Source organism: Miniopterus schreibersii, assembly GCF_964146895.1.
Source record: "Miniopterus schreibersii genome assembly, chromosome: 8".
NCBI lineage: Eukaryota > Metazoa > Chordata > Mammalia > Chiroptera > Miniopteridae > Miniopterus > Miniopterus schreibersii.
Genome location: NC_138109.1, coordinates 31,575,618 through 31,596,960, shown reverse-complemented (window position 1 = coordinate 31,596,960; position 21,343 = coordinate 31,575,618). Strand labels below are relative to the sequence as shown.

At 38.3% G+C, this 21,343-nt stretch overlaps 1 protein-coding gene across 3 annotated transcripts in view; it reads right to left on the bottom strand.

The window, feature by feature from the left end:
• The window catches only part of ZFYVE9 (zinc finger FYVE-type containing 9), an 87,812-nt gene that overhangs the window by 5,052 nt on the left and 61,417 nt on the right, over positions 1-21,343 (bottom strand). For all 3 annotated transcript variants that reach the window (XM_081145197.1, XM_081145199.1, XM_081145198.1), the window contains 7 exons: positions 16,429-16,653; positions 13,995-14,077; positions 12,701-12,805; positions 8,634-8,784; positions 6,177-6,257; positions 5,369-5,531; positions 2,153-2,258 (listed from right to left, as the gene is read on the bottom strand). In XM_081145197.1, coding sequence (XP_081001323.1) covers positions 2,153-2,258; positions 5,369-5,531; positions 6,177-6,257; positions 8,634-8,784; positions 12,701-12,805; positions 13,995-14,077; positions 16,429-16,653 — 914 coding nt within the window. The remainder of the gene's footprint in view (positions 1-2,152; positions 2,259-5,368; positions 5,532-6,176; positions 6,258-8,633; positions 8,785-12,700; positions 12,806-13,994; positions 14,078-16,428; positions 16,654-21,343) is intronic.

The following is a 21,343-nucleotide window of genomic DNA, read 5'->3' as shown; positions in this document are numbered from 1 at the left end:
CTGTTCCCCAAACAAAAGAGACTTTTAACCTTGTGCCCAGGAGATGTGGGAAGAAACAAGTGCATCAGCTTCACTGTGTGAGCACCCCCATCCACTGAGCTGTGCAAAAAGACCTGACAGACAGGATACCTCAAAGTCCCTGGGTCAAAAGTAGGGCACTAACATTTTACATCTAAGAAACAGTCTCAGTCTCTGCATCGACAAAGTGGTAGCAGCAACCTGCCTATCTCCCTGAAAGCCATGGTCAGGGTCATAATGGTACATTCTACTCAGAACCAGAAAAGGCTTACATTTTGCATTGTGCACGTCTAAAAGGTAATTCCTATATGTGGGTGGTTTTCTTAGGAATTGATCTTAGAATCTAAGAGAACAGCCCCTATAGCTTATGTGACCCAAACCCTTCATATTACAGATTATTCATAGAAAAGCAGTGAATCACCCAAGTGCATGTAAGTACTCAGAGACAGAGGCAGGGTTGAGCCCAGATCTGGGTCTTCTGCCTCCTCTCACAGTGCTTTTCCTGCCACACAGCCTCGCCTCTGCTGAGCCAGAGCTATGTCAGTGTCCACTGCACTGGACATAGGCAGAAGCAGAGCAAACTTAGAACTGAAAGACCTGAGTCCTAGTCACATACAGGGGAATGACAAGCAAGTCCTTTGGCCTCTTGATGCCCAACTTGACTTTATAAAATGGAAAGCACCTGTCCTCTCTAGTTACTACAAAAAGTAAATGATATATAATCAAAATATGCTTAAACACCAACACCCAGCTTACTGCTCAATGAGAAGCTTATACTAAGTGTTCTTTATATATTTAGAATATACTTTACTTACACTTTAGTATTCTTACACTAAGAATACTAAAAAGGGGTCAGCTCTGAAGCCCTGTGACTGACACGAGTGAGAGGGGCAGCATGGAATGAGGGAAAGGGCTCTGGAGTGGGAGTCAGGAGGCCTCTGGCCTTTGCTCTGCTGGTAACTAGCATCAGGCAAGTCACAAGTCACACAGCCTCTCTGAGCAGCCTTTCTCATTAAGCAAACGAACAGATCACCCCCCTGACTAACTGGGTTACTGGGGAGCAAAAAGGAGGGAACAGAGGTCAAACTACTTCATAAGCAATAGAGTTTTACATGTTTCAGAGTCTGCACTACTCAAAATGTGTCTAAGGAATAGTCATAAAGCAAGTAGCTAAGACCACTGAGCTGCGTATGAAAACACTGAGCCTGGGATGAAGGACGTGCCACTTGGAACAACAGCTCAGGAATCACAGAACCAGAGTCTAGTCTCTGTGCTATCAGGAACCAGCTATGCGAACCTGGGTAAGGCTTGTAACCTCGTGTGGCCTCAGTTTCCTTGTGTGTAAAATGGAAAAGCTAGAAGTCACAGAACTTTTTAAAGAATTACTTCTAAAATTGCAAGGAATCTTAGAGATCTTTAACTTAAGAGTTTATTTTATAGATAAGTATAGATAAGGTTCAAAAGAAATTGGGAGACCTATGACCCACCTGTTTATTCTCAGAGAATAAACTTTCTGACTTGTCTGACATGTACACACATACTGGGTCTCTGCCCTGCTCCTCTCATTTCCAGGTTAACCTCTAATACAGCTTTCAAGTTAAGAACAATATAGTGGAAAAGATCTTAGTAGCTGGCCAGATCTGGGTTTGAATCAGGACTTTGACATTACTTATTTGCCATATAAGCTTGGACAAGGTACTCAGTCTCCAAACTTTAGTTTTCTTCTGTTTTTTAAATTACAGTTGACAAACTAGTTTTCTATCGATGAAATAAGTTAAATTTTTTAAGACCGTGTTATCTGAAATAGTTTAACTGGGAGTGCAGCATAACTAGCCCAGCTTTCTAAATAATACACCAAAGATGGTATGTTCCATTCAGAGATGTACCCTCATGAATTCCAGTGCAAACACATCTCGAACAGCTGTGGAGGAAGGAGCAGACAGACTTCAGTGCTTGCAGCCTGCACTCGGTGGCATTTTTTGCTGGTGAGCTAAGACAGGCCAGAGGGAACTGGAGTACAGAAGATGGACAGACTTTTGTTCCTACCCTCCAGCATCATCCCAGAATGTGTCTCTGAGACTAGCAAAAACTTTTGCTCAAAGGGGGTAAAGAATACCAAGTTTAATTTCCTTACTTCTGTCCATCTGATGACTTTTCCGTTTGCTTTATACTCTGATCCATGGAATATCTTCACACTTGTTATAGACTCCATTGACTTCCCATCTATAGGACTTACGACACTAAAAGAGAGGCAAAGAGAAAAGATAGAAGCAGTTCTCGAAGTTAGAAGAGCTTACTTTTCTTATCAAATCTTGCTACTAATTACACTGGGTACCTTGCCAAACACATCCGTGCAACATATCACAGCAAGAAGCCCTACACAAAAATGTCTGAGAACAGTGCTCATGGGATGGGCTCACTAAAACAATTCAAAGAACACACATACAAAAAAAGACTCATGACTCCAGGAGCTGGTTATTTCAATATAAAGGAATTGTTTACTCAGACCTGCTCTCTTCTTGCAGCATTCCTTCCTTCAGTGAACGCATAGCTGCCCACCCAGTCTTGTTCTCCCCCTGCTCTGTCCCAGCCCTGTGCTCCTGACCATAACGACACCCACCGTGGTGTACTCGTCATACATTTGTGTATCTGTCTTACAAATGAACTTCTGAAGGGGAGGAATATGGAATGCTCACCTTTATGTGCTATATTCTCAGTTTGGACACACTACTTGGAACATAGGAGATTAATAAATGTTTACTGATTTAAAAGAATTATTTAACCGAATATATTAATTAAGGCAGTGCTGGTGTGAACTGATGAACAGGTACCTATATTATCTATCACAACAAATTCCCTTCAGTGCTGAATTATCATGTGTAGATTACTGAATAGAAAGGCCCACTTTTTACAGTCATTTCCTCTCCAAAATATATAACAAGTATAAATAAGTGGAGATACATACTCATTGGTGATGAGGAGTCACAATGGAATCACAAAGATTCCAAACTCTTCCTAACCATTTTCAAATTTGTTTATGTTTTTCAATCTCTATGTATATAAGATGAAATTAAACTTCAATATCAGGGATTCACTTCATTCACTTTAATTAAAATTATTTAAACTATTTTAAGTTTAATTGCTAATTCATCAGACAACAATGTCAAAGAAAGAACATCCTTTGTTGATTAGCACTCTTTCGAGAGATGATACCCAGGCAGAGGGACAAGCAGGAAAACATTCTATTTATACACTACAAACTAAACTCCTGAGTTCGAGAGTCTTTCCTATTTTCTAAGATGCTACCAATGGCACTTGCTGTAGGAAGAGGAAACCTGCTTGTTAGTTACCAATATGTTATGGCATGAGATTTTCAGATTATCAATTTTTTGTTCCTAATAACCATGTTCATTTCCAACTACAACAGAATTAAACACAAATCAATTCTGCAATTAATTTGCCAGTGAAGTATGGGAAGATAAAGGGTTATTTGTAAAATATTCAAATGCACTCAAATGATTTAGAAATTGCTTTTTTAGTTCAATAACAAGTTTTTGTGCCATGCTGTAAATGCCCCCTATCTGCCTTTGGGCCTGCTATTCCCTCAGACTTGAATGCCTACTCTACCCCAGCTATGTGGCAAATACCTACTCATCATACCAGGTTCAGCTGAAGCAACAGCCATTTCTCTATGAAGCTGTTCTTGAATACTGCCCTACTTGAATACTGTCGTTCTGGAATACTGAAGCTTCCTCTTTCCTTTATCATCACTGTAACCTATAGTGTTTTCTAGGAGCATTTTCCATACTTTGATGCACTTATTTATAACTATTTCAAACCCAGACTGAGCCACTTATCAGCTGGGACCATGCAGAATTCATTTTTGTATCTCCAGAGGCCCACACATAGAATTATTTTTGCCTGAAGAAAGGATGGAAGGATGGATGGGAGAAAGCTTAATACAATGAAGTATAATTTATTCAATCAACTTTTTTGAATAAATATCATTTATTCAATCAACTTTTTAAAGTACCTGCTAGGTGCCAGACAGTGCTCTGGATGCTGGTAATATAAACCAGACAAAAATCCCTGCCCTCACGGAGCTTACATCCCAGGGACAGTATAATAAAATAAGTAAAAAATTTTGTCTGTTAGAAAGTTATAAGTGCTCTTGAGAACTATACTGCACAGAAGGGGAATAGGAAGTATTGGGGGTGGGAGGGAAGAAATGTGCAGGACAGGGTTATTATTTAGATAGGTTGGCCAGGGAAGGCCTTACTGAGAAAGTGACATTTTAGAAAATTCTGAAGGCAGTGAGGGAGTGACCCATGTGGCTACCTAGGGGCAAAGTATGAGTTGAATAAACAAGTTCAAGGGCAGAAATATAGTTGGGGTGTCCAAGCAAGAAAGTAGGTATTGCTTCTGAGAAGTAAGGGGAGGCAGAGGGATGCACAGATTGTGTGAGGCCTTAGAGGTCATAAAAACTTTGGTTTTTACCCTGAATGATATTGGAAGTCAGTGGTGGGTTTTGAACAGAGAAGAGACACTGTATGTAGTATTAGGCTATGGGGAGGGAACAGGCCAAGACTAGAAACAAGGAAACCAATTAAGCGGCTCCTGCAATAACACATACCAAATAATGGTGGTCTGGACTAGGATGATGGCAGCAGAGGTAGTAAGACTCCGAGTCTGTATATATGTTGAAGTAAAGCTAATAGGATTTACTATTGGATTAGGTATAGGGTATGAGATACGGGCAACTCCAAGATTTTGGTTTCAACCATCAGAACAAGAGTTGCCATATATTGGGAAAGAGTATAGCATTGGAAGCCCAAGGAGGTGGTCCTAGCCCTGCCACTTCCTAGCTTTGAGAAGTTATTTATCCTTTTGGCTCTTGTTTACTCATCTGTAATATGGGAATAACATTAGTTCTATCAAATTAAATAATATTAATAAAAGTTTTGCAAACCATAAAAGACTTAGGTATTACTACTATCTCAATAACTTTAGATAAATTGTTTTGTTTCATCAATTTCTCCCCTCCTTCTCCCTTCAAAAATATGCACAGACGGGGGCGGGGGTAGATGCCAGGTGCAGGGGATGAATGAGGGGGAAAGGGGACATCTGTAAGACTTTCAACAATAAAGACAAATTAAAATAATAATAATAATATGTAGGGAAACTCCTTCAGAGATGAAGTCAAGAAACCAGAAATTTAAAATTCTATGTTATGTACACAAAGCAGTCCTTTCTCTTAGGCAGGGCTTCAGTCGAGTTATAAAACACCAGTGGAGACAAACCCAGAGCCCAACCCATAACCAGGGCCTCGGGGGGAGTGTGCTGCATTTACCCCTTGTTGACGTTCTTGTCGTCATCCACCCACTGGACGTGGATGTGCTCCTGGGGATCCTCGGCGTCTGCCTTGCCACAGGTGATGGTGAAGTCCTTCATCTCTCGCAGCGCCTGCCTCAAGGCATCCATGTTCTCTGCAGTGATCTGGACCATGACGCCATCTGAGAATCACCACCAAGATGATATAGATGAAAACAATGAAAAGCCAGGGAGAGTGGCAGGTGAAAAACGGTACCTGGCATCTAGCAAACCCCTCTGGGATTAAATGTACAACTTTGCTCTGCTCTCTAAAGCTGACAGACACAAACAGGTTTTGTTCTTTGAGCCAAACTCTTACTTACTGAAAGTGCTATGAGGAGCAAGCACCAAGAGGTGTTCTGCTAAAAACACCTGCCTGTTGATTTCACTTTAGACACAACAGGGTTTCTCCTGTATCCCAAGTGATGACTGCAATATTCTTGTGAGTAACAGGGACTGAACTTCATCTACATATTTACAGATATGCACCCAATGATATATTTAAACTTAGACTATGTCCCCTTGGATACCTTATCCCAAAGTTCTGAAAGGCCATTTCTTAATTTTTCTGTACTGTCCCACAGGATCTCTACTACTAACTCCCTTTTTTGGAGAACTAAGCACCATTATGACAGTTTTAAATAGCTGAAGAATGAGATGCTACTGAATAAATGATGAGTCCAGAACTCTATGGCAACAATGTCAAAACTTCCTTTAGTATCCTTTGCTTTTCAGTTGTACAATTGGGGCTGAACTAACGTACATGCAGTAAACAACTCATCCTTTACCTTCCACAATACTGGACTTGGCAAGATAGCCTGAAGAGGATTTCAGAGCGCCACTGAACACAAAGAAACTGGCACCAGTCACTGAAATGGCAAAAGAAATAGTTTAGTAAAGACAGACCCTGAGATTGAGAATAGTAATAAAATATTTACTAGTTTGGAACTCCATCATCATCCAGAAAACAAAAAAACACCAACTCTATACAGGATAATATGCAAGTAACCAATAATTCTAATGCTTATGAGAGGCTGGGAATGAGGTTTTATTGTACACTCTTCCATTGTTTTGCTCTTCCTCCAATCAAGAATCAGAGAATCTTAGAGGCAGAGAAATCTTAGTGGTTAAATCTAGGACGTGGCCTGAAGCCTGTTTTTCCAAATAAAATTATATTGGAACAAGCCATGTCCATTCATTTACACAGTGTCTATGGCAGTTTTTGAAATACAATGTCACAGAGTTGAGTAGTTGACGACAAAGACTGCAGGCCTGCAAAGCCTAAAATATACAGAAAAAAATCTGCTGACCCCTGATCTAATTCACTGGTTTCCAGGGTATTTTTTAGGTCAAATATATTTTGAATATAGAGATATGGTTGCCAACTATTTTATTTACCAAGTGGGGCTATTAAGAAAATAAGCACATATTTAAAAGACAAACACCTGCCCTAGCTGGTTTGGCTCATGGTTAGAGCACTGGCCTGCGGACTAAAGGGTCCCCGGTTCGATTCCGGCCAAGGATTCGGCCAAGGGCCTATACCTCAGCTGTGGGCTCAGTTCCCTGCCCCAGTAGGCTCGGAAGAGGGAGGCAGCCAATCGATGTGTCTCTCTCACATCAATGTTTTGCTCTCTCTCTCTCTCCCCCCCTCCCCTGTCCACTCTCTGAAAAAGCAATGGACAAAATATCCTTGGGTGAAGATTACAACAAAACAAAATAAAATCCAAAAAATAAAAGACAAACACCTGATACCATTCGCTCTTCATAAAAGAAAGGATATTTAATACATTTAGCTGTATGAAAACTTCTCTACACTGTCTTTATTTCCCCACATCTTAAATTGGACTGAGCTGTTCCAACTCCCTACCCAATGGCCCTACAAGTATCTCTAACAGGTAGGTCATCCAGCTTTTGTCAAGGCTCCTACTGAAGGAGCCCACAACAGCACAGGGCAGTCCATCCCGCTTCTCGATCACTCTCGGTGCTATAGAGTGTGAGACAGTGTGCTCTCAGACTGAGCCCAAATCTAGATCCCGGTTACTTTCACCCAATGGTGCTGGTTTTGGCCTTTTGTAGCTACAAAGAGCAAGCTGAATCTTATTTCCACATAATAGAAAACCTTAAAAATAGAGAGAGCTATTTTTCACTCTCTTCCAATTTATACCTTTTGAAGTTAAACATTTATACTTCAGTCAGGATGTCTTCCTTTGGCCTACTTTCCAGATTTCTCACAGGCCTTGAATCATCCTCTGAAGAACCTCCAGTTTTACCAATGGGTATCATCAATTACCTTAATGATATCTAGAACTTACTTAAATATTCTAGGTGTGATTTGACAAACAGGGAGCATCTGAATAGTATTACAAAGGCTAAATACCTTTTATGCCTTTACTAAACAACTGATTTAAAATATATATTAAAGAAAGTAACCTACAGTATTAATAAAGCACACTAAAGAAAGCTGGTTTTAGGAGATATTCTGAGGGAAGAAAGAATTATGGCCAAATAAATTCAGGAAGGGCTAGGCACCACCCTCCTTTTGGAAAATCACAATACACATCAGCTTATTAAAGTCTCTGAAAAGTCCTACAGTAAAGAAATCTGTTTAAACTTGTTTAACTCAGGATTTCTCAGTTTAATGTATTAAACAAGACTTTTATCTATTTATGTGAATATTTTTTAAAACCACAGAATCTGATAAGACACTTCAGAAAATGTCACACCGAGCAGTGACTCTTAAATTCTAATGTGCATTTGAATCACACAGGGATTGTGTTAAATGCAAATTCTGATTTAGCAGATCTGGGGCGTACATAGACTCTTCATTTCTAACAATTTCCTAAGTGATGAGACCACATTCTGAGTACCAGTGAACCTAGGAGCCTCCCTTCCGAATCCTGTCAACCTACTAACTAACATTCTTTGAGTGTGGTCATTCAACAAGCTCCAAATCTAAGTATATTCTCACTATGGCCTAGTCTCCTACCTTCAGATACAGGTGCTGGCCCTGTCAACATCCTGAGGCAGTATTTTCTAATGTTCCCAATAACAGAGATGCCATTTGCAACTCTGAGTCTGGCTACTTGGGGAGTCAACATAACCCTGGAGAATAAACCTGCAAAGGTTAATTTAATCAGGTTGTTTGTGGTCACCCTTCTATAAAGTGTTATGGGGCTGAGACATCCATCTCTCCAAGTACAGTACAATCCTCTATTATCATCATCTCCATCAGCTCAAATGCTCACCCTTTCTGGGCTGATTGTGAATACTGATAGCCTGGGTCTGATAGTTCCCATCATCATTCTGTACACACACAAGATGAGAGTCTGCCTTCTCATTGAAACAGGCACCACCGGCCAGGACATGCTCATTAGACTTGTTCATGGCTTTCATCATCTGTAATCAAAAAAGAGGATTAGCTTTCTTATCTGCCAAGAATGGGATTATTTAAGGAAGAGCTTTAGAGGCACTTAGAACAGTGAGTGCAACGGCCCTGGGGTGGCGGCATGGTAGAGTGCCTGGTAGTTTCAAGGAACATTAAGGACAGTGTGGCTGGAGCTGAGTGACAGAAAAAGAAGAGGTGTAAGAAGTTAGGTTAGAGAGGTAATGGGTTAAGGAGTACAAATAGGGTAGAGGAATTCACCTTTTATTCTGAGTAGGATAAAAGATCTTTGGAGGGTTTTGAGCAGAGGAGTGATATGATCTGACTTAAACAGGATCACTCTGGCTGCTGTGCTGAGCACAGACTGATGGGGGAAAGGGTACCAGTGGAAGACCATAGAAGGCTAATGGACAAATCCAGAAGGCTAATGCACAAATCCAGGGCAGAGATGATGTTAACTTAAGACCAAGACAGGTCCAAGGATTGAGAGGTGGTTGGATTCTAGATACAGCAGAATTTCCTGATAGATTAAACATGGGATATAAAGGAAAAGACAGATGACTCCAAAGTTTTAGGCCTGGTAACTAGAAGGATAGGACTGTCATTAACTTAGGGAAGGCTGCAAGAAGAGCAGGTTTTGAGGGAAGATCAGGAGGTCAGAGTTGAACTTGTTAAGTTTGGGGTGCCTATGCCAATAGAGATGTCAAGTGGGGAGTAAGAAACTCAAGCCTACAAAACAGGAGAGAGATTCAGGCTGGAGAAAGACACTTGGAAGACATCAGTAGAGAGAATATTTAAGGCCAGAGGACTGGACAGATCACCAAGGAAATGGACAGATACAAATAAACTTAAAAGGACTGAGCCTTTGGGTATTCTAAAACAAGTGAGAAAGGGGGTCAGACAGGGAGATGAACAAAGATAGAAATTAAATTGTGGGAGATGGAGGATGCCTTAGGAGTCCACTACTTCTTGTGGTGCTTGAACATATGAGATTAGAGCTGGTGGTCTCAAGACCAACAGTGGCAGCAAAGTTGTGAGCACTGGGAGACAGGGTGAGCTAGGGATTTGTCTAGAAGCAGTGTTCTGGAGCCACTATTCATGGGGGGAGGGGACAGTCTTATTCTGAGCATGCAGTGTTCAGCAGTGACCTTCTGTTGCAATCAGTGTTCCTTCCTGGGGATCCTCTTTTATTTTAATTTATACCTGTGGTTAAATACTGTCTTCTACATAAAACACTAGGAATAGTTATACCAATAGTCAATGGAACACCACTTCCCTTCTCTGCACTATTTTCCAGTGCATATTTCACCAACTCCCATCATTCTTTAAAAAAGAGAACTACTCGTTCCTCTTCTCTAAGAGAAAAGAAATGTATTCCTTGAAGGCCAGAAAATAAAACATTACTCAGACTTTAGGGCCATCTGTAGTGAGTAGTACACATAGGATGTGTGGAATTCTAGGCATGCTTAGAACAGGGAGGGTTATCTCAATTGGGAGTTAAACAAAAGCCTATCTGAGAAAATGCCATCTAAGCTGATACCTGAAAAATGAGAGTTAGGCAGGTGAAGAAGAGGGGAATTATGCATCAATAAGGAAATAGCTTGTACAAAGTTATAAAGCAAAAAAGAAACAGTTTAGGAAGTAATAAGAAAGATTATGGGTATAAATGAAAAAATGAATGAGAGGAAAAGTAGAATATTGTGGTTGATTAAATGAAATAATGTATAAGAGATTACTTTTTCAAATATAAAGTGGAGACTTATTAGACTCAACACAGTTCAACTCTCCAAGATTGTGAAAGATACAATTATATTGAATTAAAACAAAAATTGGCCCAGCAGGCGTGGCTCAGCAGTTGAACATCGACCTAGGATCCAGGCGACTGGGGTCCAATTCCTGGTCAGGGCACATGCCCGGGTTGCGGGCTCGATCCCCAGTTGGGGGAGTGCAGGAGGCAGCTGATCAATGACTCTCTCATCATTGATATTTCTATGTCTCTCTCTCCCTCTCCTTTCCTCTCTTTGAAATCAATAAAGAAATATTTAAAAAACAAACAAACAAAAACACAAAAATTGAATTAGAAAAAAAAAGTCATTCTGCTAAATCAGGTAAGAAAAATGTGATAATAAATTGGTGAACTTTACTGAAAATGAAACGTAATACATGACAAGAAATACAGTTACTATTTTTGAACAAAGATTTCTGAACCTGCACAACCATAAACCTAGGAGGCAGAATTCAGATAAAGACAAATAATATGAATGGCAGCTGCTGTCATGAGTGTCGTTAGTGAGTACTGAAATAACTATGGGGAGCCTCATAGCTTTTACAGATATACTAAACAGACCACTTCCCAATACAAAGCACCATCTTGCAAACACCAAGGATAGCAATATATGTCACCGATTTGGGGATGATATCTGATCATCTTACTTCCGGACAGTAAGCAATCACAATGTTCTTACTCATCTTTGTATTTCAGAACACAGAATATATTTAAGCTATGTTTGTGAAACAGATAATAAAGCTTCAAATATGAGAAATAAAACAAGTTTTCAAAGTATAATCTCTTTTAATACTATTAGGGCACAAATTATATAAAAATAGTTCACTTTAAAGATTTGCCTCTACCTAGTCTAGTCTATTAATGCTTGATATTTATTCCAAGGTAGGACTAACAGCTAAAAACTACTAATTGTATCCCAGAAAAAATTAAGCATACATTCTAGCTACTATTTTCTATTCTTCTGAAAAAAAGCCATCACAGAGAAAGCCATGGGTAAAGGCTTTCTTCCCACAGGTCATTCTCACATATAGCAATGCGGAACCCTGAGCTTCTAAGTCCAGGAAAACATTTGTGTGATTCTAAGTGCATACCAAGTATAGAATATCTATTGAATGTACAATTGAGTAAGTAAATAGAAGTCTGAATAAAGGAGGGGGGGAAAAAAGAGAGAAAAAAAAGAAAAAAAAAAGAAAGAGAGGAAAAAAAGAGAGGGAAGGAGGAAATTATTTCGGACCATGAAGTAGTGAAAGGCTGGGCCGGGCATGGGCTAGGCAGTTGAGCATCAACCTAGGATCCAGGAGATGGTGGTTCAGTTCCCAGTCGGGGCACATGCCCAGGTGGCGGGCTTGATACCCATTTGGAGTCGTGCAGGAGGCAGCTGATCAATGACTCTCTCATCATTGATGTTTCTCTCTCTCTCTCTCCCTCTCCCTTCCTCTCTGAAATCAATAAAGATATTAAAAAAAAAAAAAAGTGGTGAAAGAAGTAATCAGGGAGTTACCACCCTGCCTAAAAAACAACAAATTTAAACAAACAACACATTTTAAGCATTATATCAAGCTAAGTTTTAAAATAAAATTTCTCTTTTAAACCACATTTCTACTAGACATTTTAGAAACAATTTAAAAAAAATTTTAAATTCAAGAAAGATTTCACATGACAAATAGGTAAAGAGCATTGTTTACATAACTTTGTTAATAAGTGTATATTATGACAATTCTATTTTAGTTACAAAATATGGCTTAATTCAGGATGCAATCATTAGCTTTTGGAACCTTACTTAAATGTCATTTCAGGACTTAAAGTGATCTGTGCTTAAACATTAAGGATAGTCAAAAATAACATGTATTACAGTAAAAGGGAAAAACTAAAAGATTCCACCATGAATGTTATGAAGTTAATTGTATATCTTGATCAAAATGCAAATTTATCACTGATTATCATAGCATCCAAAGGTCAAAAGCACAACCAATGACTAAATAAATCATAAATTTAATATCTTGCTAATTATGAAATTCCCCATTGACCTAGGTCATATAATATTATGAACTGATTTCACTGACAATTAAAAATAAAATTTATATGTAATCCTGTATTTTTCACCTTCATTCATGCATTGAACTATGAAAAATATGCCTTCTTACCTCATTGTATCTGTTGCTGGGAATTTTGATGCTGGTTTTCCGAACTTCCATATCAACCACCAAACCTTGAACGACTGGCAATGTATATTGGTAATTTCTGAAGTCCTGGGCAAAAGCAGATTGAAGTGGAATAAAGAAGTCATTGATGGCAGGATTTCACTTAGAGTAATAAAATTAGCAAAAATGGCAAAAATGTCAAAGTGGGAAGATCCCAGTTATAAGGATAATGAAAGTCCCACTGTGTGTGTGTGTACTCCATCTTGTTATAAGGAAGTAGATTTCAAAGTTTCACCTACCTCTTATGTACAATATTAAACAAACATCTGAATACTTACCCTGCTTCAAGACCACTTACCACTTTCTGTATTTATTTGTTAACTGTCTCCTCCCCCTAAGGTAAGCTCTAAAAGGGTAGGGACTCTCTCTTGTCTTGTTCCAATTATATTCCAAATGCTTGGAATACCCCAGGCTCTGAATGAATATTTGCAGGGTAAAACACATACATAACATCTAGTCTGGCTGAAGCAAAATGAACAAGAGCGGTAGGAGCCAAGGTCAAAGGGTCTAACGGGCCACTATAAGGACCTTTACCTTTACTTTTTTTTTGGTCAGGTTTATGCGTGGACTGTATTCAAACAAAGATGTGTGGCAACTTACATTTAACGAAATGAGTAATTAAAAATTGGTTTTACATATGAAAAAGACCCAGTAATCCTATACTACCCTAACAGTGAGGCCAGGATGACCATCACAGTCTGGGCGGGGGGGGGGGGGGGGGGGGCAGATTAATGCTGAGCACACATGTCTATTGTTATGAGGGGAGTCTGGAATGTTTGAGGGTTGGCCAGGGACACCAGGAAGGTGATCAGATAAACATAACAAAAATAATCCAGGCAAGAGACAGTGATCATCTGGACCAAGATGTTAACAGTTCAAAAGGCTGTAAGAAGTTTTCAGATTCTACAAAAACCTCGATATACTCTAGGACGCTAGGCTTAAAATAAAAAGAAGACAGAATGCTCTGTGCTTCCATTATACATTACCTCTAGTCCTCACAATAATCCGGCAAGTTCACTTAGATAATAAGTGTATAATCAGGGGCTGGAATCCTGTACTATTTCACTCCAAAGCTCCTTATATTTGCCAAAGGAAAAAATATATATTTTTTTCCTCTAACATAAATCTTCACCTGCCTGAAGCAGGGGAGGCCTTGCTATCAACAAAATAATAAAACCTCTTCCTTCTCCCATACAAACGCTAACAAGGAAAAAGAAAGCAAAAATTCCCAACTTACTGCAAGAAGATTCATGATGGTATGCCCCGTCTCTCCAAACAATGGCTTCCGAAATCTGACGCTGAACAGTGGGCATGGATAAACTATGGAAATGAGAAATGATAAGACTAAGTCTGGCAGCTTAAAATTTGGATAGCCCGGCCGGGCGTGACTCAGCGGTTGAGTGTTGACCTAGGATTCAGGAGATCGAGGTTCGATTCCCGGTCAGGGCACATGCCCACGTCGTGGGCTTGATCCCCAGTCAGGGGCATGCAGGAGGCGGCCAATCAATGACTCTCTCACCACTGATGTTTCTGTCTCTCTCTCCCCCTCTCCCTTCCTCCTTCTGAAATAAGATATTTTTTTAAAAAATTTTGGATAAAAGAAATACCACGGTTGATACAGTTTTTAAAATATAATGGCTCATAAAAGCATATGAAATTTAGAGCTCAAAAAGTATTTAGCATGGTAGCATCACAGGCAAATTCTGAGCCTTCTACAAACTACACCAGTCATTTGATGACCAGAATAAGCCTTTTGATGCAGCAGTTTCAAAAATGACCACAAGGTCTCAGGAAGCACTGTTCTTCAAAGTGGATTAATATGATCCAGGAAATAAGTATCTTTTGATTCGTCTGTGCTCAAGCAGTCTAAAAGAATTCACTCTTAGCCCTAGCCGGTTTGGCTCAGTGGTTATTAGAGCGCTGGCCCACAGAATGAAGGGTCTAGGGTTCTATTCTGGTCACAGCCATGTGCCTTAGTTGCAGGCTCAATGCCCGGCCCCGGTTGGCACGTGCAGGAGGCAACCAATTGATGTTTCTCTCTCACACTGAGGTTTCTTTCTCTTTCCCCCTCTCCCTTCCACTCTCTGAAAAACAATGGAAAAAATATCCTCGGATGAGAATTAAATAAATAAATTAATATATAATAATTAAAAAATTCACTCTTAAGACATCTCCTAACCAGGACCCTACTTAGGGAAGCCAAATACCAGGTGATCTGACCAGTTGGCTCACTCCTTAAACTATTTTATGGTTTGAACTGTCTGTTGAAGACAAGATGTTGGTTCATCTGCATACAATCCCTTTCCTATCCCTACTTCACTAGGCTGATTCATAATGCTTCCTTCACAGTTCAGTCCAGAGGCCCCTGGTCCAAGACATATTTATCTAATTCCTTCATTCTTGGTGAAATTACAGCCAATCTTGGAGCTCCCAAAGAACTCTGTTAACTTTAAGTATGTGTTTTAATACAATATACTACTTCATGATTTCTGTATGTCTTCCTTACAAAGGTTTCCATGGGCCTACAACAGGTCTTGGCCATTTCTGAATTCCCAGAACTCATGACACACAGTAGGCCTTTATTAAATTAAATTCTTGTTGAATGAATGAATAAATGAAATGATGAAGCCGACTTGCCGAGTACATGTAATATGTATTTTATGGTTTATAAAATAAGTTTTCATCTCATTTGAACCTCTTAAAAATCCTATATAAAAGGCAAGCATTATTAGCGCCAGTTGCAAAAGAAACTGACAATCAGACAACTTGAGTGACTTGACCAAAGTTACAGAGCTGTAAGTGGCAGAGTTAAGAATTATTCAAGTGGTCTGATTTCTAGACCAGGATGCTTTCAATTAGGTGAAGATATAAAATTTAAAATAAAGATTGCATTTCGTCCTTGCTGTCTTAAAAAAAAAAAAATCACAACTTAGTTGCACTGCTACAATCATGGGAAGGAAGCTCTTCTGTTGCTTACCTTCTCAACTGAGAGTGATCTCTATACCACTAGTTTCCAGTATCTGTTAGGTTACATAAAATATAATTTGCTGTAACTATTTTCTAACCAAGTGACAAAAAATATACTTGCCATATATAGACACTATAAAAAATAAATTTAGCCCTGGCAGGATGGCTCAGTTGGTTGGAGTGTTGTCCCATGCACCAAAAGGTTGCAGGTTTGATTCCCCGTCAGGGCACATACCTGGGTTGCGGGTTCGATCCTGGGGCAGGACACATACGGGGGCAACCGATCAATGTTTCTCTCTCACATCAATGTTTCTCTCTCTCTCCCTCTCCCTTCCTCTCTATCTAAAAAAATCAATTAAAAAAACACATATTCTCAGGTGAGGATTAAGAAATGGTAATAAAGTTACTTCTTAAATTCAAATTTATTTTTTCTCAAGGTGATTAGGTATTTATCAATGAACTATAAAATCAGTAAGTTTACAAGATAATAAATAATCACCAACTTTCTCATTTGATATTTTTAGTCCTTCCCATTCTAGGCAAAACGAGTAGAGAAAATGGCTTAAGTTCAGCTTAGCTATTTCAAGATACTACTTCTGCTGAATTGTATCGGTATCATGGGGTGGTCCTCTAAATATTTCAGAACTTTATTTAGTCATCATATCTTGTTCATGTGTTTTAGAAGAAAGTATTTTACTACTTACGTCGATATTCGGCTCCAAGTCTCAACATTAGTCGGATGGGAAACACCTTAGCCCAAGGAGTCTCCCATTTCTGGATGAGAATCCCGAACAAGTAGGGCGGGGCTGGGAGTACAAGGTCTTGCAGTGACTGGTAAGTAGATGTCACATACAAGAATCCACCATGTTCTTTACTGCCAAGGAAACTTTGACTGAAGAAAGAATGTCCCAAGTTGCCCACAACATTCCCTAAAACAAAAAAGTTCATTGGTTACTTTCAATCAATAAATCAATCATATTTTTAGTAATCATTATTGCTCAATATTAAGCCAGACACTGCTGAACACTAATTCCTTTTTTTTTTAAAGAGCCCTTCTCTTTTTTATATATTTTTATTGATTTCATAGAGAGGAAGGGAAAGGGCTAGAGACAGATAGAAACCTCCATGATGAGAGGCTGATCGGCTGCCTCCTGCACACCCACAACTGGGGATCGAGCCCGCAACTCAGGAATGTGCCCTGACCAGGAATCAAACCTCAATCTCCAGGATCACAGGCCGATGCTCAACAACTGAGTCACGCCAGTCGGGCTAATTCTTAACTTTTCACCACGAAACACCCATGTTTAGAAAGCTTTTAAAGAAATAAGTGGCATTTATTAAATAAATTTTCCCCCCAATTTTATTAGAGTTTCTGGTAAGCATGGTATAACTTATACTATGTAAAAGTTTGTCTAGATAAAAGCCAAAAATACTGATGCCTTCCTTTGTTAGATGATGCAACTTTACCATATGAATCAGGTTAAGAATTAATGCCTCAAAGGTAGCGAAAGGCCTGACCAGCATGGCTCAGCAATTGAGCACTTTTTTTTTCTGTTATCCGAAAATGCTCTTTATTAAGCACTTTCTAATTTTAGTATTTTTTTAATGAAACACTAACAAAACAGCCCTTCATTAATGAGCTATTTTCCTCAGTTTAGAATTACAAAAGAACTTCCTGATAAGAGCTGTTCAATAATGTAAGAGCAGATATATTCACTAGACATGTGCAAACTTCCTTTGAAACCTCTGAAAGAAGACCAAATACAAAAATCCCCATCACAAAGCTTAATGCTTACTTTCCTTAAAAACTAGAGTCTGTTTGTTCACAGAAAAGTTCAGTGATGGGTCATAGAATCCCTGAGTGAAGGTGGGAAGCTATATTGATAGTAGGGTCTACAAGTGAGGGGAACACCTCCCCACAAAACTCAGAAGAGCTTTGTGGGTGAGAGCCATGTTCACCTGGAAATCACCACCATTTAGGGTAGTAAGTACTCTTGCCCCAGGATTAACCAAAATGTGGCTGCACATTTAAGCTGTTGGGCAAGATCTATAAAAACAAAAAAATCTCCTTATCAAGAAAGCAGCATGGTATTTTGAAAAAAATCACAGATTTGGGAGTTTTCAGAGATATGAGTTTGATTACTAGTTCGATCACTCATTGTGTGACTTTGGAGCAAGTTACTTAACTTCTAATGGGAGGAATTATACTAAACTTCTGACCTGCTGTGAAGAATAAATGATAGAATATATGTAAAATGCCTATTAGCACACAGTGTGTTCTCAAACCATAACTAATGCTGTTATAATGCAAATATGCATAAAATAATCAGCCAAACATTACAGGATTTTCTTTGCTTTATCAAAGACTTTAGAGTAAGGTTTATACAAATTTTCAACTTTTTACCTGGAAGGGAGGGGAGGAGAAATAGGAGAGAGAAGAGATGGAAGAATTCCCCCCTCTACAATGGAGGGTACACAATAGCATTCCTCCAAAGCTCCAATGACAGTGTGCTTGTTTCATAACAATGCCCTCGTGAATACAGCTCAGAGGTAAAAATGCTGGCTTGATACTCAAGGTATTCAGTAATTATTCCTTTTGGATTAAACTGGAATCTATTATGGGGTTTTTAACTACAAATATTACCTTTCTGCTTCTACCACCTAACAAACCCCCATCTCAATTACACTCAAAATTTTTACTATGTTCCCTTCCAATATCTTTTAACCTTTAAACATCCACTTTCTTTTAAAAAAATTTTTAAAGTAGATCTTTATCAATCCAAAGAGTGATTTAGTTTACACTGTCATTTACCACCTCGTCTGAAAAAAAGTAACATTCCACAGATAACAGCAAAAATAACACATGGACATAAGAATTTGATAAAGAAAAGCTTTCATTTGAAGACTTAATCTGGAGTTCCTGAATTCTTAGTCTGTTATATACTAATTTATACAGATACTTCTCAATGGAAACAATCAATACAATGAATCCACTGAACTAATTCTACATACCCCAAAACTACTGAAGAATCCATATAATTAAAACAGACAACAACTCTTGCTTCCGAGCTTAAAGGACCTGGCAAGAATGTCAAATGCTTTATATCAACAGTTCACAAAGCAATTTTATATGACATTACCCATGTAATCATCAGACCAGTGCAACTAGCTTAACAGAGCTAGTAGCATTTCTGAATTTGGGGGTTTATTTTACAGATGAAGAAATGGAAGCTTAAGGGTAGAGGTGAAGTAACTGGCAAAGACACTGGGTAAATAAGTGGCAAAATAAGGTCTAAAAAGCAGATCTTTCAATCTCCTGGTTTTTCGATGTACCACAATTTCTTTAAAATATATATAATTTGCAATTTTCTATCTTAAATTTGGAATTAAAACTTTGTTTTTCAAAGGGCTTGCAAATAGCCATCTTTAAATTCAATTTAAATACAACTTCAATATCTACGACAACAGCTTCCTTTGTTTCAAAGCATATTTATCAATTCTTACATCAACTCGAATGGAACAATTTCCAAGCAAATAGTTCACTTACTTCAAGAAATACTAATATTTTAGGCATTAATATAACTATACCTCAAGCCATCAAAAGAATTTAGACAGTCCCTTAGAGTTCTTTGTAATACAATAAACTACAGTTAAGCATGAGTACTTCATAAAAGATAATTTCCTCAGTTTAGAGTATCTGTGAGATTTACTATGTAACTTCAAAAAGCTCAAGTGCCAGTTTATTGCTTTTTATGATTCAAAACATGGGATTTAAAGAAGACACAGCTGAATTCAAACCTGGGTCCAACCATTTACCAGCTATGTGTGTGATTGTGGGCAAGTTACTTAGGCCCTCAGTGCCTCTCAGTCTTCTCATATGTAAAATAGGAACAAGAACAGGATAAATCTCATAGGAAGAAGAAATGAAATAGTGCACATAAAGCAATGAATACATTGCCTAGCATGTAGTAGTAAGTGCTCAATAAATGTTAAGTATTAGTCTTGAATTATGTCTTCATAAATAATTCCATATTACTTTCTCATCAGTTGAAAAATTACTCTGCAAAGCATCAATACCTTGGCTCCTCTGTTCACAGAGAAAGATAAAATAAATTAGTTTATCAAAAAAGGTTCACAATTAGCTGAAAAAATAAAATAAAAGCCTGTATCATAAGATAATATTCTTTAACTGGTAAAACAATACAAGAAAATTATTGATGATGGATCCTCTTTCCTTGGAAACACATTAATCAGAAAACTTTCTCTTGTTTTATAGGTAAAAAAGTGACTTGCTTCAGAAATACCATATACAATCTAAAATCTCCCAAGGCACCATAATAATCAGAAGGCATACTAAAACTCTTAAATGACATTTCTCACAAAATATAATTTTTCCCCACTGTGGAAAGCATAAGGGACTATGTATGACAAATATACATATATATTAAATAAGAAACATATATACACACATATTATTAAATACATGTAGTTTAGATGAAAAATTCAGATTAAACTATAAATAAAGTTCACTCAAGGATTTGTAAGGCTATCTTTTAGTGACTTGTGGCAGAGGAACCACTAAGCAAGTGATAAGAGTACTCAAGGTTTTCACACTCGGGAAATTTAAGATATAATTTGCCAATTCCACATACTATGCTTCATAGAGGAGAAAAATAATGAATTGGGGTCATTTTAGAACACTTAAAATATGTTTCCACATATAAAAGAATCATAGTGAAATAATATATCAAGTTGCTACCTTCATTATCTAAAAACAGGATTCTTAATAAAACATGCACATCACATAGATACTTTGCATACCTATTTTTAAAAACTGCTGTAATATTAATATATACAGAGAGGCTACTGACATAAACTAAAGAAAACTGGTCTCAGAACTTTAGACCTAATTCTGCCACCAACTAGGTCTGTGATTTAGACAAGCCATTAGAACCTCCAGGTTTCATTTTCTTCACCTAAAGAAAAAAAGAGTTGTACTGGATAATCTAAGATACTTTTCTAGGACCGTATTTCTAAGCTGTGAAATTATTCCTATTCAAGGAGAGACTCTTTTCATTTCTTTTTTCTTTATTATTATTATTTTTTAATCCATTGCTGTTCAGAGAGAGTGGGGGAGAGACAGAGACAGAAACTAAGACAGACAGACACATGAACTAGCTGCCTCCCACACAGGCCCCAACTGGGGCCAGGGATCAAGCCTGCAATCAAGGTATGTGTGCCCTTCGCTGGAATCAAACCCAGGACCCTTCAGTCCACAGGCCGACACTCTAACCACTCAGCCAAACCTGCAAGGGCTCAAGGAGAGACTCTTATAGCTCCATTGTTTATGCTTTTGAACTGTTATTTACTTAGCTATATATGTACATGGTCTCACCCTATATTACAGATGTTTAAGATGGCTTAGATGAATTATAGGCTGACCTTAGACTCTCACCATTATCTTACTATGGGTTCCAAGTAATTTTTTTGTTGTAGACTTTTTGCATTTCAATATAATAATTAACTCTACTGATACTGATATATAAGGTACTTTTTAAAAATAAGTAACCATTTATGCTAAATATATATCTTAATGACTCATATAATGATTCATGCCTT